General features: G+C 37.4%; 1 protein-coding gene across 1 annotated transcript in view; it reads left to right on the plus strand.

Annotated features, from left to right (window-relative positions):
- ZFAND4 (zinc finger, AN1-type domain 4) overlaps positions 1 to 15,598 on the plus strand; it is a 90,720-nt gene that overhangs the window by 69,804 nt on the left and 5,318 nt on the right. The window contains 1 exon segment of the mRNA XM_006897717.1: positions 14,097 to 15,263. Within this exon segment, the coding sequence (XP_006897779.1) occupies positions 14,097 to 15,263 (1,167 nt within the window).

Below are 15,598 nucleotides of genomic sequence, written 5' to 3' on the forward strand. Positions count from 1 at the left end.
TATATTTTAACAAACAACAATTAGATTTTTTTAAGAATTTTTACATCCTATGTTCATGAGAGATATTGGTCTATAGTTTTCTTTTTTTGTGATATTTTTGTGTATATTTGCTATGAGGGTTATGCTTACTTCATATAATTACTCTGGGAGTATTCCTTCTTTTTATTTTTTGAAATAATTTAAGTAGAATTGGTGATAGTTTGTCTGTGAAGCTTCATAGCATTCAGCTGTGAAGCTATCTGTACCAGGACTTTTTTTAGGAATTCTTTTTATAATATGCTCAATTTCTTTTTCTGTGATGTTCAAATGTTTCACTTCTGTCTGTTTCAGTTGGGACAGTGTGTGAGTTTCTTCTAGGAATTTGTCCATTTTCTCTAGATTTTCAAATTTATGAGAACATAACTTTTTATAATATTCCATTCTCTTTTTCAGTTTAGTTGGTTCTATTGTGATGCACCTCTTTCATTTCTTATTTTGATTTATTTGTGTCTTTTGTTTAATTAAATTTGACAGTAGTTTGTCTATTTTATTGACTTTTTCAAAGAACAAGCTCCAGGTCTTTGATGAATTCAGTAGTTTTTCTGTTTTCTATCCCACTGATTTCAAACCTTAGCTTTTTAATTTCCTTTCTTCTGGAATCTGTGTGATTAGTTTGTTGTTCTTTTCCTATTTGCTGGAGATTTTAAGTAGTTTATTTTACTCCTGTCTTCATTTTTAGTGTGTTTTCTTATTGCTATAAGCTGCCCTCTGAAAACTGCCTTTGCTTTTTCACAGAGATTTTGATATGTTGTGGGTTCATTTTCATTAGTTTTAAGGAACTTTTTAATTTCACTTTTTGTTTTATCTGTAACTCAGTAGTGCTCTAACAAAAATTTATCTAGTTCTCAAGTGAGTAGTCATTTATTATTATTTTTTTTTCTTCCTGTTAATTTCTAGTGTTAAGGCTTTGTGGTCTGAGAAGGTATTCTGTACAATTGCAGTGTCTGAGTAGTTTGGTTGTTGTTTTTTAATTTTAAGGCTTGCTTTGGTCAATTCTGGAGAATGTAACATATGCATTTAAAAAGAAAGCAAATTTAGTTCCCCCCCCCCTTTTTTTTGGTAGAGGTTTTAATGGGTGAAGTACCCATTAAGAAGAAAGTAAATTAAAGTTTTGTTGAATGAAGTGCCCTGAATATGTCTATGAAATCAAGATGGCTAACTGTATGGATTAGTTCATCGAGTTTTTCTCAAGTTGACCTGTCTTTGAGTGTAAGTGGTGTGTTGAAATCTCTAACTATTGTTGTTGCTGTTGTGTACTATCAAGTCAGAACCAACTAATAGCTGACACTCCAGTGGGTTTTCAGAGGCAGTAAATTGCATGGGAAGAGATTGTCTATCCTTCTCCTGGTAAATTTGAACCACATGTAGCTTCTTACCATTAGGTCACTCGTAGTCTTGTCTATTTCTTTCTTCAAGTTTGTTAACCTTTACTTATTTGTAAAACAAGTGAAAAGGTTTATTAAGCTAATGGAACAGAGGAATGGTAAAAGATAAAGATAGGCTGTTCAAAAGAGTCAAAGAGAGAGAGCAGAAACACCCATGGAAGGTCAAGGATGGATTGTTACCCTGTGTTTTTGTGTAGGTTCATTGTTTGGTTTTGTTTTTGTTTGGGTTTTTTTTTTTCAGTTTTTACTTTATACTGGTTTATTTACAAAGTTTGTATACATATATATATATTTTTAAATACCGGATCTTTCACATTTCTTCTTACACTTTTTTGTGTGTATTTTCCAGGTCTCTCATTTGATGCATCGATATAAAGTAAGGTTATGTCCTTTGTTTTGTTGTACAGATATTTACTGTATCTACCCTTTTTATCTCTTATGGGGGTTTTCACTCTGAAGTCTATTTTATCAGAGGTCAGTATTGCACTCCTGCTTTTATGTGGATGGCATTGGCTTGGTATTTTTTTTTTTTTACTGTTTGATTTTCAGTCTACCTTTCTCCAAATTTCTTAACTTTGTCTCTTGCAGGCAACATATTGATGGGGTTTGCCTTAGCATTAATTCTGATACTTTTTAAATTGACATGTGTAAGTCATTCACATTGAGTGTGGTTATTGGCAGGCCAAATTTTATCACTGCCATTTTGCTACATTTCTGTGTCATTTCTGGTTACCTTGGCCCATTCGCTTTCCTTTGATTCTTGTGGAATTTGTCTTGTGATTTCATGAATTCCTTAAGTTCCTACTTTTCTGCAGATGATTTAGTTTCTCCTTCATGTTTGATGGACATTATTGAATGGATTCCTAACTGGCAGCTGTTCTCTTTCAGCCTTCTGTATATGCCATTCCATTGTATTCTTGCTCACATGGTATTTTCTGAGAAGTTGGAGCTTAATCCAATTGATTCTCCTTTTTTAGATGACTCTTTGTTTTTCTTGGGCTGTTTTAAATATGCTGTACTTATCTTTGATTTTGGAGAATTTGATCATGATAAATCTTGATGTTTTTCTTTTGTAGTTCATTGAGTTTCTTCAGTTCCTCCCCCTGCCTCATTTTATATTGGTTTTCATTCAAAATTAGTATACATTGTGTGTCATTCATCTACATTGCATTTCACACATTCTGACATTGACATTTGTTTCAAATTCTCACTCATACACATTGTGTTTTATAAAATTAATCACAATTGATGTATACCCTATCTTTTCAAGTCTCCATTGGACCTTTCTAATTCCTTCACTCCACCCCTCAGTTTAACAAACTCTGTTTACCCTAGTAATTTCCTCCTCCCCCACCCCCAGCTCTGCCTCCCTGTCCCCTTTTGGATTCGTATACACATCTTCTTATCCTTCTATTTTTACAATAATGTCCTTATGCAGCATTTATCCCATGAGTCTGAGTTAGTTCACTCAGCATAATGTTGTCTAGTCTCTCCCATGACATATGGTTGTAAAAGGAGCAGATGTAACATGAAGGTGACTGAGTCTGACTTCTACCCACTTCATAAAGGAGAACTGTCCCCATCAATATTATCCATAGTACCATGCAAATAAGTATATGGACATACCTGCCACCTCACATGCTCCTACACCTCTTTATGCCAGTCATTGGGTCCAATGTTTATTTTAACTTGACTCTCCATGTTTACTCACAGTTATGGAGTTTATTAGGGAAATAAGTTGGTAAGTGGGGAAGGCAAAGAATATCACACAATGAAATTCCAGGTTTAATCCAGCAGTTACAAGTCAGATTAACAGCAACACACAATTCCTCAATTAGTGAAACTCCAGGTTAAGTTCAGCAGCACAAATGCAAGAAGTCTCTGGTTTCCTCAATCAGCCGGTAAACTTTATCTCAGGGCAGTTAAAAGTTAGCTTTTAATCATTAATTAATTAATTAATCATTTAATAATTAGCTTCAATCATTCAGCAAGGTAAATCTTTAACTGTGACTCTATCTGCAGGATTCTTCTGGCTACACTTCCTCAGAATGTCTTCACAGCAGTACCAAAGTCTCTTCATAGTCTCATCACCATCATCCCTCACAGTGTGGAAAATGTTCTCTTATATTGGTTCCACAGCTGTTGATGATTTGCAAGACCATGTGTCCACAGTTCAGATAGCTTGAGAGCATGCCTCAAAAATGGGGCATACAGTAGCTAGAAAAACTTAAGTTTCAAGGATTCTGACACCCCAATAATATTTTACAAAATCCTTGTATTTTACAAAATCATTTTTCCTTAGTATTCCATTGTATGAATGTACCATAATTTCTCAGTCCATTCATTTGTTAATGTACATGTGAGCTGTTTCCATTTTCTTGCTCTCATGATAATGTTGCTATGAACATTAGTATACACACCTCCATTTGTGTCTCAGTTCTAATTTCCTTGGCATATATTCCTACAAATAGCTGAATCATATGGGATTTCTGTGTTCACCTTTTTGAGGAAATGCTGAACTGACTTTCAGAGTGGTTGTATCATTTTACCATCCCATCAGCAATATGTGAGATTGCCAATCTCTCTATATTCTCTCTAATGGGTATCACTTGCTATCCTATGTTGTTACTGTTATCTCATTGTGGTTTTGACTTGCATCTTTCGTTCTGCCAGGGATTTTGAGAATTGGCTTCATGTATCTGTTGGCCATCTAAATGTTTTCCTTTGTGAAAAGCCTTTCCAGGCCTTTTGTCCATTTTTTGATTGTCAGTCTTTTTCTTATGGTGTCGCTGTAGGATTCTGTAAACATTCATTATGAAACCCTTGTCTAAGATGGCTTTGTCAAATGTTTTTGTTTGTTTGTTTTGTTTTGTTTTCTCAGTCAGTACATTTTCTTTTCACCCCATTGGATAAAGTCTTTGATGCACATAGGTACTTAATCTTTAGAAGGTTTGATTCATCAATTTTATCCTCTCCTGGCTGTACATTTATGGCTGTTTTTGCCAATCTATTTATACCATGGCTAGGCCTTCTAAGTTTGATCCCATTTTGTCTCTTGTGATCTTTATTTTTTTGGGCTTTACCACTAGGTCTCTACCTTGCGTTGATTTTTGTGTATGGTGTGAGATGTGGATCCTGCTTCAGTTTTCTACAGGTAGAAGTCCAGTTTTGCATGCACTATTTGTTGAAGAGGTTGTCTTCTCCCTATTTGATAGGTTTTGGTTCCTTGTTGAGTACTAGTTGACTGTAGATAAATGAGCTAATTTCTGAGTTTTCAATTCTGTGTGTCTGTCATTATGCCAGTACTATGCTATTTTTGTTATTGCTGCTATGTAGTAGGTTTTGAGATTAGGTAGTGCTATGTGTCCACTTCATTTTTGGTTTTCAGAAGTACTTTGCTCATTTTGGGCCTCTTTCCTTTCCAAATAAACGTGAAAATTTCCTTTTCTGTCTCTTTGAAAAATGAGTTTGGTATTTGTATTGGGATTGCGTTGAACAGGTAGGTCACTTTTGGTAAGATTGCCATTTTCACTATATTGAGTTTTCCTATCCATGAACAGGGATTATTTTCCCATTTATCTAGGTCTCATGTTGTTTCTTGAAATTGTGGTTTGTAGTTTTTCTTATAAAGGTCTTTATCATTTCCAGTTAGGTTTATTCCCACGTATCTCAGTTTGTGGTTGGCTTTCTTAGTTTCTTTATGTAAATGGTGTTGCTTTCTTAGTTTCCTTTTCCATATTTTCTTTGTTACCATGGAGACATTTCACAGATTATTTTTTTTACATTATTGATGGGCCCCCTCTCCTAAAGTCTATTACCCTTGGTGGTTCAGTTTGGCCCAGTGACCAGGTTCCCCAACTGAAGCAATTTCTGTCTAGCAAAGTTGCAAGTGGCTTCCTCTCCCACCCCTCAGTGTCTCACTGAGCTTCTTGAATGTGTATTTCCTTGTTTTTGATGTCTGGAAAGTTTTCTTATAGTACTTCTACAATTTTCTCAGTGCTTTCCCTGTCTTGTTCTAGAATTTCAATCATATGCATATTGTTCCCATTGATGTCATCCACAGTGTTATATTTTCTTCATTTTCCTTTAGTGTTTCTCTCATTTTCATTTTTAATTTTCTCTCAGTTTTTAATTTTAATAAGTTCTCATTGGAGTTCTTATCTTCTATCTCACTGAAACTCTGATCCATCTCTTCTATCCTGTTTTTTTGTACCACCTACACATTGAAATTGGAAACCTGGACAATGAATGATAGAAGGAGAATTGATGCCTTTGAACTGTGGTGCTGGAGAAGAGTGTTGAATATATCATGGACTGCTGAAAGAACAAATAAGTTTGTCCTAGAGAAGGCGAGACCAGGCTGCTACTTGGAGGCAAGGATTCTGAAGCTTCGTCTGACATACTTTGGACATGTTTCAGGGAGAGACCAGTCCTTGGAGAGGGACGTCATGGTTGGGAGGGTGGAGGGACAGTGCAGGAAAGGAAGACCCTTGATGAGATGGATTGATTCAGTGACTGGGATAATGGGGGTAGGTGTGTCAGAGACAGTAAGATTGACACAGTATAGAGCAGCATTTAGGGCTGTTGTACATAAGTCACTAAGAGTCAGGCTACTTGATAGCACATAACAACAACAACACATTGAAAATTTCTACAATATTGGTCAATTCTGGATTTACATGCCTTTTTGATGTTTCTAGTAATGTGTTAATTATACTTTATCCTGTGATGATTTTTTTTTTAATTCTTGTTTCAATTCTGGTTTCAACTCTTTTCAATATTTTTTAACATCTTCAGTACCAGTTCTTAGATTTCCAAGTCAGTATATTTATTCTGCCTTCCTGTCTTTGGAGTTTTCATTGGGTCTTTAATCTAATCTCTTTTGTAAGAGAAGACTTGTTTGTTTTTTTTTCCATAATGCTTAAACCTGACTGCTTCTTCCTTGACATTATGTGAGGTTCTTCTTGGTAAGTGTGAGGCAGCTTCTATTGTATCTGTGTAGGAAACTGTCCATTCCTTATCTTTATGATACGGCTCATAGAGTTGCATATTTTAAGCATTGCACCTCATTCAGTTCCCCAACAGCAGTCTTCTCAGCCAGTTGGCTATTCAGATGGCATAGGTCTGGTTTTCTTCAGTTGGGAGTGACAGGATGTTGTGATCTCTCTCTTTATCCAGGCCAGATAGGTGGGTCAGCTGCAATTCAGAGTCTTACTGGTAGCTTTTCATGGGAGCAGGTGCTTGGTCAGGTTGGCCAGCTAGGGAGCGGGGAGCCTGGGATTAAAGCCAGGCAAAAAAAGTCTTTGGCAGTGGGATTCTTGATGCTCTTCCCCCTGAGTTTCAATGCATGCAACCTGTCCTAAAGGTCAAGATGATGAGGGTAGCTTGTGGTGCCCTTCAGGCCTCAGGATCAGAGCAGGGAGGCTAGAATTCAGGCTGGATGAAGCCTTTGGAAGTGGGGCCCTAGCACTCTCCTCCCTGAGTCATGGTGCATGTTTCATATTCTTTTATTGGTAAGAATATGCACGTGTTCATATTTAGCCGATAATGTCATTTTTGTAATGTGATTGAACATAGATACAATATTTTGAACAAAAATTATTTTATTGCTGTTGTTAAAAATATACACAAGACATAAACCAATCGAACAGTTTTATGTAAATCCAGTTTAAATCCAGTGGCAGTGATGACACTCTGAGTTGTGCAACAAATATCATCCCTCCTTTCCTGACTTCTCCCTTGCCCATTGATAAGAACTCAAAAGTTCACAAGGTTCCTATCAAATGTACTGAGTTGCTTTTTTGTCAGTTATGTTCTTGATAGAACATAATGCTCAGTTCTTGTGCAATGCTGTGGAGTCAGCTTTGACTTATAGAGGCCTGTGCACAACAGAATGAGGGCCTGCCTGATCCGTTACTGTCCTCATAATCTCTGCTGTGCTGACGCCAGTCACTGCAGTCACTTGGTCATTCTATCTCTTTAGTCTTCTTGTTGTTGTTGATTCTCTATCAAACATGATGCCTTCATCCATGGATGGGTCCATTCTGATAACATGCCCAAAGTATATGAGATTAAGTCTCACCATTCTCACTTCTAAGGAACATTTTGACTGAACTTCGTCCAAGACAAATGTCTTTATTCTTTTGATAATCTACATTCGATATTCTTCACATTTCTATGGTTCTTTTTAGGGCTTCCTTACACTCAACTTTCACATGCATATGAGGCAATTAAAAATACAGTGGCTTGGGTCAGATGCACCTTAGTCTTGAAGTGCTTTTTAGCACTTTAAAAAGGACCGTGACAATAACTTTTCCCAATGAAATAAGTTATTTAATTTCTTGACTGCTATTACCTTAGAATGTTGATTGTGGATCCAAGTAAAGGAAATTATTGACAATTCTATCTTATAATGTTCTTCATTGCTCCAATTGTGTGGATTTTTGTTTTGTTTATGTTGAATATAATTCCTAATAAAGGGTATGTTGTTGTTGTTGTTACGTGCCATTGAGTAGCCTGCGACTCATAGCGACAGTCCTAAACCCTGCTCTCTCCTTTGCCAACCTAATTGTCTCTGACACACCTACTCCATTACCCCAGTCTATCCATCCAGTCAATCATTACCCCCTGAATCAATCCATCTCATTGAAGGTCTTCCTCTTTTGCGCTGTCCCTCCCCACTTCCAAGCATGACATCTTTCTCCGAGGACTGGTCCTTCTTGCAACGTGTTTAAAGTATGCCATACAAGACTTCAGAATCCTTGCCTCCAAGGAGCATAGCACAAAGACATCAATTCTCCTATCATCCCTAGTGATGGAGAGATCTCTGACAGCAGACTTGAGTTTTATCATTAAATGTTTCAGCTCTTGTTCATTTTCATCAAGAAAGGCTATATCATTTGTATAAGGTTATTAATGAGTCTTCCTCTAACCCTGATACTACATGGTTCTGCAAATACTCAAGTTTGTTGGATTAATTACTTTGACTATTTGCTTAGCATACCACTGGGCCACTTGGCAGTATCATGATAGATGGTGAACAGCTTTAGTTTGCTTGGATCCACATTCAACACTCTTGGTATCAGCAGCCAGGAAATTAAAAGACATTGGGAAGGTCTGCTATGAGAGATTGCTCTTAATGAAGAGCAACAATGTCAGTCTCAAGACTAAGGTGTGCCTGATACAGGCCATAGTCTTTGCTTTTACTTGCTATGAAAGCTGGACAGTGACTAGGGATAAAAGGAGAAGTGATACCTTTGAGCTATAGTGCTGGAGAAGAATACTGAATATATCATGGACTGCTAGGAGAACAAACAAGTTTGTTCTAGAGAGGGTGAGACTACTCTGCTCCTTGGAGGCAAGGATTCTGAAGCTTTGTCTGATATATTTTGGACATGTTGCAAGGAGGGACCAGACTTTGGAGGAGGACATCATGGTTGGGAGGGTGAAGGGATAACACAAGAGAGGAAGACCCTTGATGAGATAGATTGATTCAGTGACTGGGGTAATGGGAGTAGGTGTGTCAGAGACAAAAAAGTTGGCAAACAATAGAGCAGGGTTTAGGGCTGTTGTACATAGGGTTGCTATGAGTTACAGGTGACTTAACAGCACACAACAACAACAATTGAATAGATTTGATGAAGTCACAACCTTGACACATACTTTTCCCCATTTTAAAACCATACAATATTCCCTTGTTATTTACAAACAATTGCTTCTTGTTGTATGTGTGGATTTTGTATGCCTTCAAGTAAAGTTGGAAATGGATGTTCTTTTCAGTGGTATCCTATGAACCTGGAGAGAGGATGAAAGACACCCAAGCATTGAGGACTCTCCTTCATAGGGTCGCTATGAGTCGCTTGCAACTCGAAGGCCCTTAACAACAACAACAACAACAACAACAACTCAGTGGTATCCATAATGTATTCACAAAGTCAAATGTTTTTCTCTTTTTTTTTAGATGCCATTGAGTTGATTATAACAACACATTGTTGTTGTTGTTAGGTGTAGTTGAGTTGAGCACAATTCATAGCGATCCAGTGAACAAAAGATCTGAACCCTGTTCTATCCTGCACCATCCTCATACTTCCTGACACACAAGAACCCTTTGCAGTAATCATCGTGTCAATCCACCTGGTTGAGGTTCTTCCTCTCCATTGTCGACCCTCCACCCTTCTGTACATCATGTCCCTCTCCAAGAAATACCTCCTAACAACATATCCAAAGTATGTGAGGCAAATCCTCATCATTCATGCCTCCAAAGAGCACTCCAACTGCACCATCTCCAAGACATATGTGCTCATTCTCTTGGCCATCCATGAAATGTCCAGTGTTCTTCTACAACTCCACAGCTCATAGGCATCAATTATTTTTCTGTCATCTTTATTAATTGTTCAGGTCTCAGATGCATAGTTTACTAATCAGACAGACTATCGCCTGAATCAGACGCACCTTATTCTTCAAATTTACATCACTACTCCTCAATAATTTGGAAAAGTCCCTAACTGAAGATTTTCCTACTGCAATGTAACTCCTTATTTCTTGACTGCTCGTACCAAGGGTGTTAATTGTGGATTCAAGCAAGATGAAGCTATTGACAGTCTCAATTGCCTCTCCATCCATCCTGACAACACACACTAACCCTTGAAAAACAAATTGACATCTTTCCCTTTACTATGCCATTCTAAATATTTCTGCCGTGATCAAACTCATTATTATAATCACTGTATTAATCTATCTCATTGAAGGTCATCCTTTTTCCCCCTGACCCTCCACCTTTCCCAGCATGATGCCTTTTTCCAAGAATTGGCTTTTCCTGATAACATGCTCAAAGTATGTGTATTATGAAATTTCACCATTCTTGCCTCTAATTAGCACTTTGGTTACAAATCTTTAAGGCTTATTTGTCTGTTCTTTTGGTAGTCCATTGGATCTTCAATTCTTTTATCTAACACCACAAGAGAATGCTGGTGACTTAGTGGCAAAGAGTTGTGCTGCCAACCAAAAGGTACATGGTTTAGATCCACTTGATGCTCCACAGTAAAAAGATGGACATTCTCCCTTTGGGAGATTACTACCTCTGAAAACCTACTGCTACATCAACTGTGTGTCGATAATGACTTGACATCACATACCAACCAACACCAAAATTAGAGGCATCAATTTTTCTTCAGTTTTCCTATTACCTTTTACAGCTTTCAGATGCAAACAAGACAATTAAAATCTCTATGGCGTGAATCAGGCACAACATAATGTTTAAAGTGATATTCTTGCTCTTTAAAAGTTTGGAAAGGTCTTTGACAATAGTTTTCGCCAGTGCAAAGCAAGCAACACTTCTTTTTGTTTCTTGGCTACTGTTACCAAGGATGTTGATTGTGGATCCAAATAAAATGAAGCCATTAATATCTTAAATATTTTCTCGAACTATCATGATGTTGCCTACTGATCCAGTGGTGAGGATTTTTGTTTTCTTGATACTGAGATGAAATCACATTGAAAATTGTAGTCTTTGATCTTATTCAGTAGGTGCTTGAAATCTTCTTCACTTTCTCCAAGCAAAATTGTATTAACTACATAACACAAGTTGTTCATGAGTCTTCTTCCAATCCTAATGCTACATTCTTCTTCAAATAGGCCACCTTCCCAAATTATTTACTCAGCATACAGATTGAATAGGTATGGAGAAAGGATACAACCCTGATGCACACTTTGCTGATTTTAAACCATGCAGTATTCCCATATGCTGTTTGGACAGCTGCTTCTTGGATTAGCATGAGTTTAGCATGAGTCCAATTTAGTGTTCTGGAATTACCATTCTTTTCAATATTATCTATAATTTTTTATGATCCATATATCCAAATGCCTTTGTAGAATCAATAAAACACAAACAAGCATTTTTCTGGTATATAATGCTTTCAACTTTGATCAGCCGTCAGCAGTACTGTTTTTCATATCATGATCTCTTCTGAATCCATCTTGAATTTCCAGTAGTTCTATGTCAAAGTACTATTTTGACTACTTTTTAGTATTCTTCAGCAAGATTTTCATTGCCTGTGACAGTAATGATACTGTTTGATAGTTTCTACACTCTGTTGGATCGCCTTTGTGGAAATGAAAACAAATATGATTCTCTTCCAGTCAATTGGCCAGGTAACTAGTTGTCCTCCCGATTTCTTGGTAGAGGCTTTCTTGTGGGCCTAGGGCTATATCTGCTTGTTGAAATACCTTCATTGATATTATATAAGTTCCTAGGGCCTTGTTTTTGGCCAATCCTAGTGCATCTTGAACTTCTTCCTTCATCACTATTGGTTCTTAATCAGATGCTTCTTCCTAAAATGGATTAGTGTCAACCAATTCTTTTCGGTACAGTAATTCTATGTAGTTTTCCATCTTCTCTTTATGCTTCCTACATTATTCATTATTGAAACCCAAGGCTTGAATTTGTTCTTTGGTTATTTTACTTCTGAAATCCTAAGTGTGTTTATTCATTTTGGTTTTCTAATTCCAGCTCTTTGCATGTTCTCTTTTTTTAACTTTTTTATTGAGATTTTAATGAAAGGTTATAGATAACTTGTATTTCCATTCACTCATTGTTGCACATTTTCCTCTCTGTCCACTCCTCCCCCAAATAACTTTTCTCATTTTTGTACAATCCCCCCTCCCACCCCCCGTCCACTTTACTATGCAGCTCTTATTCAGGACTGTTGTCATACAAATAATACCTTATCATGTATTCCTTTTAAGCAGCTCTATTCCTCATCTATTTCAATACAGTGTACATTATTTATCCCTCTTAATTTCTCCCCAACCCCCATGTCAGTCCTATTTATAATAGTGGCATTATTCAGTATTTGTCCTTTTATGATTGAGATATTTTTCTCAGGAAATGTCCTCTAGGGACACCCGTTTTGTAGAATATTTCATGAGTTCCTTATTTTTCAGTGCTGTATAGTATTCCATTGTGTGACTATACCAGAGCTTCTCTATTAATTATTTGTTGTTGGGCATTTGGGTTGTTTCCATATCTTTGCTATTGTGAACAACACAGCAATAAATATGTGTGTGCATATATCTGCTTGGGTGGCAGTTCTGATTTCTTTAGGGTATGCTTTGCCTTTTCAAGTTGTGCTTTTAAATCTTCTCTGCAACTCTCTTTCTTCAGTATTTCATCCCTTTGTTTTGGCTTCTTTACCTTTTAATGTAAGTTTCAGAATTTTATTTTGGATGTTCCTATCTTTCTAATGAACCTTTTGGTTTCTTTATGGATATTTTTTAATTTTTATTGTATTGTTTTTACGTGTACCGTCAAATCAGATCTGAGTGGTACAGGAGGAGATTGTCCCCTCCTTCTCCAGCAGAGCATCTGGTGGATTTGAACCACGTACTTCTGGGATTGCAGTGCAGCGTCTTGCCACTAGGCCACCAGAGCTCCCTTTCTTTATGGATATTTACTTTGATGTCAATGCTTTTGGTTTAGTTTGCCAACAAGATTCACAGGATTAGCATATAGTCATACTCATGGCTAAGATTTATTACAGCAGAAGGATACAAATTAAAATCGGTAGAAGGAAAAGTTCCATGGTGGTAAGTCTGAAAGAAGCCAGGCACAAGCTTCCAAGAGTACTATCACAGCGGAATTGCACAGAGTGTGCTGAACTCCTCTCTCAGTGAGTTATTACAATGCATGTGAAATGTCTCCTACTAGGAAAACTCATTAGTGTCTAGGGCTTATATTAGAGGATAGTCACATTGGCTCTCTCTGCTAAGCATATGCCAACATTCTAAACTCCCAAAGGAAATGCAGTCAAATACAAGTCACAATGTTTGTACAAATAATATAGCACAATCAGTCATGATTATTAGTAAGCATTATGAGAATCTGGCTAAAATCCAGGTTCTCAGGAGCTAACCCAAGTGCCAGCCTCACAAACAAGCCTTTTAAAAACTAGCCGTTTAAGTCTGTTAATTTTTTTCTGACAACTTATTCATCATAGTTAACTCTACAATGGAAGCTCTTGTTTAGGGGATTCATCCCACTAGAAAGTATCCTTCACTCACTCTCTGTCATCAAGTTGGAAACAATTTATAGCTGACCCTCCAGCGAGTTTTTAGAGGAAATAAATGACATTGGAGGAAATCGTCCTTCTGTCTTTCATGGAAGAGCTGGTAGATTTGAACCGCCTGTCTTTGGATGGGTAGTACAACTCCCTACCCACTAAGCTACCAGAGTTCCCTAGAAAGTATTTTTAGAGATTTAAAGTATGTCAGCCATATATACCTGATCAATCACTTATCATTTCAGTAAAACAGACAGGTAATTTTTAATAAAGGAATGTAGTAAAATTACAATCATAAGTTTAAAGGTTTTAAAAATTATTTTATATTGGTTTCCTTATAAGTTCATAGATAGATAGATAGATAGATAGATAGATAGATATAGATTATGTTTCACACTGTCCTTCAGTTACATTATATTTTGTACAATCATTCCCATGTATTTTGTTTTATAATATAAATCACCCTTGGACTGTGCCCATCATTACACTGTCTTTTCAGGTCAGTTTTAATTTTTTAAAGTATTTTAAGTTTACTAGTAAAATTAAAATTCTTGGAATAAAATTGCTAATTCTTTTTAATGGAGAAAGGCATTATATATTCACTCTTTTCTTTTAGCCTAAGAAAACTGTCAAGGTAAAACCTCATCCACCTATGGGTCCTCGACCTTCTGGTGGTTCCACTGCAGCAGCTCACCACAGATTGCTGAAGGTTCTCCCCCACATTGGGCAGTCTTGCTTATCTTCTTCTGGAAATGCACATGTACCTGCAACTCCCAAGAATGCACCTTCAAATTTGGCAGCTCTGCTCCCTGCTGATAGATCCTTACCATCTATCACTAGTGTTATTCTCAAGGAGGATAATAACTGGGAGAGTAACAGAGTGTCTCATTACAATAATAACATCAAACTACCATCTCAGATATCTCACGTGAAGGTAAAAAATGACGAAGAGCTTACTGAGTCTGCCATCCATAGTGGATCGTCCATGCCGAGGCGGACAGAAAACTTTTCAGGAAGATTGACATCTAACCATGAAGACAATACTGTCTTATTTCCAGAGCAGTGTGTTCCTGAAGAATCCCCTCGACCTAAAGTGGGTTCAGTTGCTTCGTTATCAGAAGGGAATTCTGATGAACGGAGAAGTGGCTTAGAAGGTCTACAGAAGGTAAATCCAGACTTCTTACTCACAAATGGAGAAAAAGGGCTGAAAACTACAGAACAGTGCCTTAAACAGGTTACAAAACCGCTGAGTGGGGAGGCTGTAGAAACTACACCTCTTAACCATCGTGAATTAAATCCTTACAAAAAAAGACTCTTGTCTCCCCTTCCCTGTTCTGTGCCAATGTCACTAACAAATTCTCTGGTGAAACCACAGAGACAGTCCAAACATTTTGAGTCTGAGCGTCTCCAATCTTCTCCACAAAATATGCCCCAATCATTGGCCATTCATAATATAAATGACTCGCCTTTCTCTAGGACTACTTGCTTTCGAGGTGTTAAAGTTGATTCACCTGGAAAAAGATCTGATATTATTTCTAAAGTTGAGGTGCAAGATACCACAGAAATGGCTAACAAAGCTTCGAAAGAGCCTGTTGGTTGTGTAAATAATACAGGTTTTCTAACTTCACTGGCCCGGAGCTCAAGCGGAGACAGTTTACAGAACACATACGGAACAGGCAAACCTCGGGCTTCTGGAATTGGGTTCTCTACAAACCTCCAGCATTTTCAGGAAGAAAGACATAGAAAAAGCTCTCCCCAGTTAGAGTCTACAGATTTTTTCCTAGTAAGTGCCTTTCAACATGCTTCGTTAGTTACCATTATGCTAACTCAATATTCTTAGAGCTATATCTATATCTATCTATCTAGTTGTTGTTGTTGTTGTTATGTGCCGTCGAGTCGCCTGCGACTCATACCGACCCTATGTACAACAGCGCTAAACTCTGCTCTGTCCTGTGCCAATCTCACTGTCTCTGACACTCCCATCCCAATTATCCCAGTCACTGAATCAATCCACTTCATAGAGGGCCTTCTCCTCTTGCGCTGTCCCTCCACCCTCCCAAGCATGATGTCCCTCTCTAAGGACCGGTCTCTCCTCACAACATGTCCAAAGTATGTTAG

The sequence above is a fragment of the Elephantulus edwardii genome, unplaced genomic scaffold (assembly GCF_000299155.1).
Source record: "Elephantulus edwardii isolate Elephantulus edwardi_28Jun2011 unplaced genomic scaffold, EleEdw1.0 scaffold00213, whole genome shotgun sequence".
In the NCBI taxonomy this organism is placed as follows: domain Eukaryota; kingdom Metazoa; phylum Chordata; class Mammalia; order Macroscelidea; family Macroscelididae; genus Elephantulus; species Elephantulus edwardii.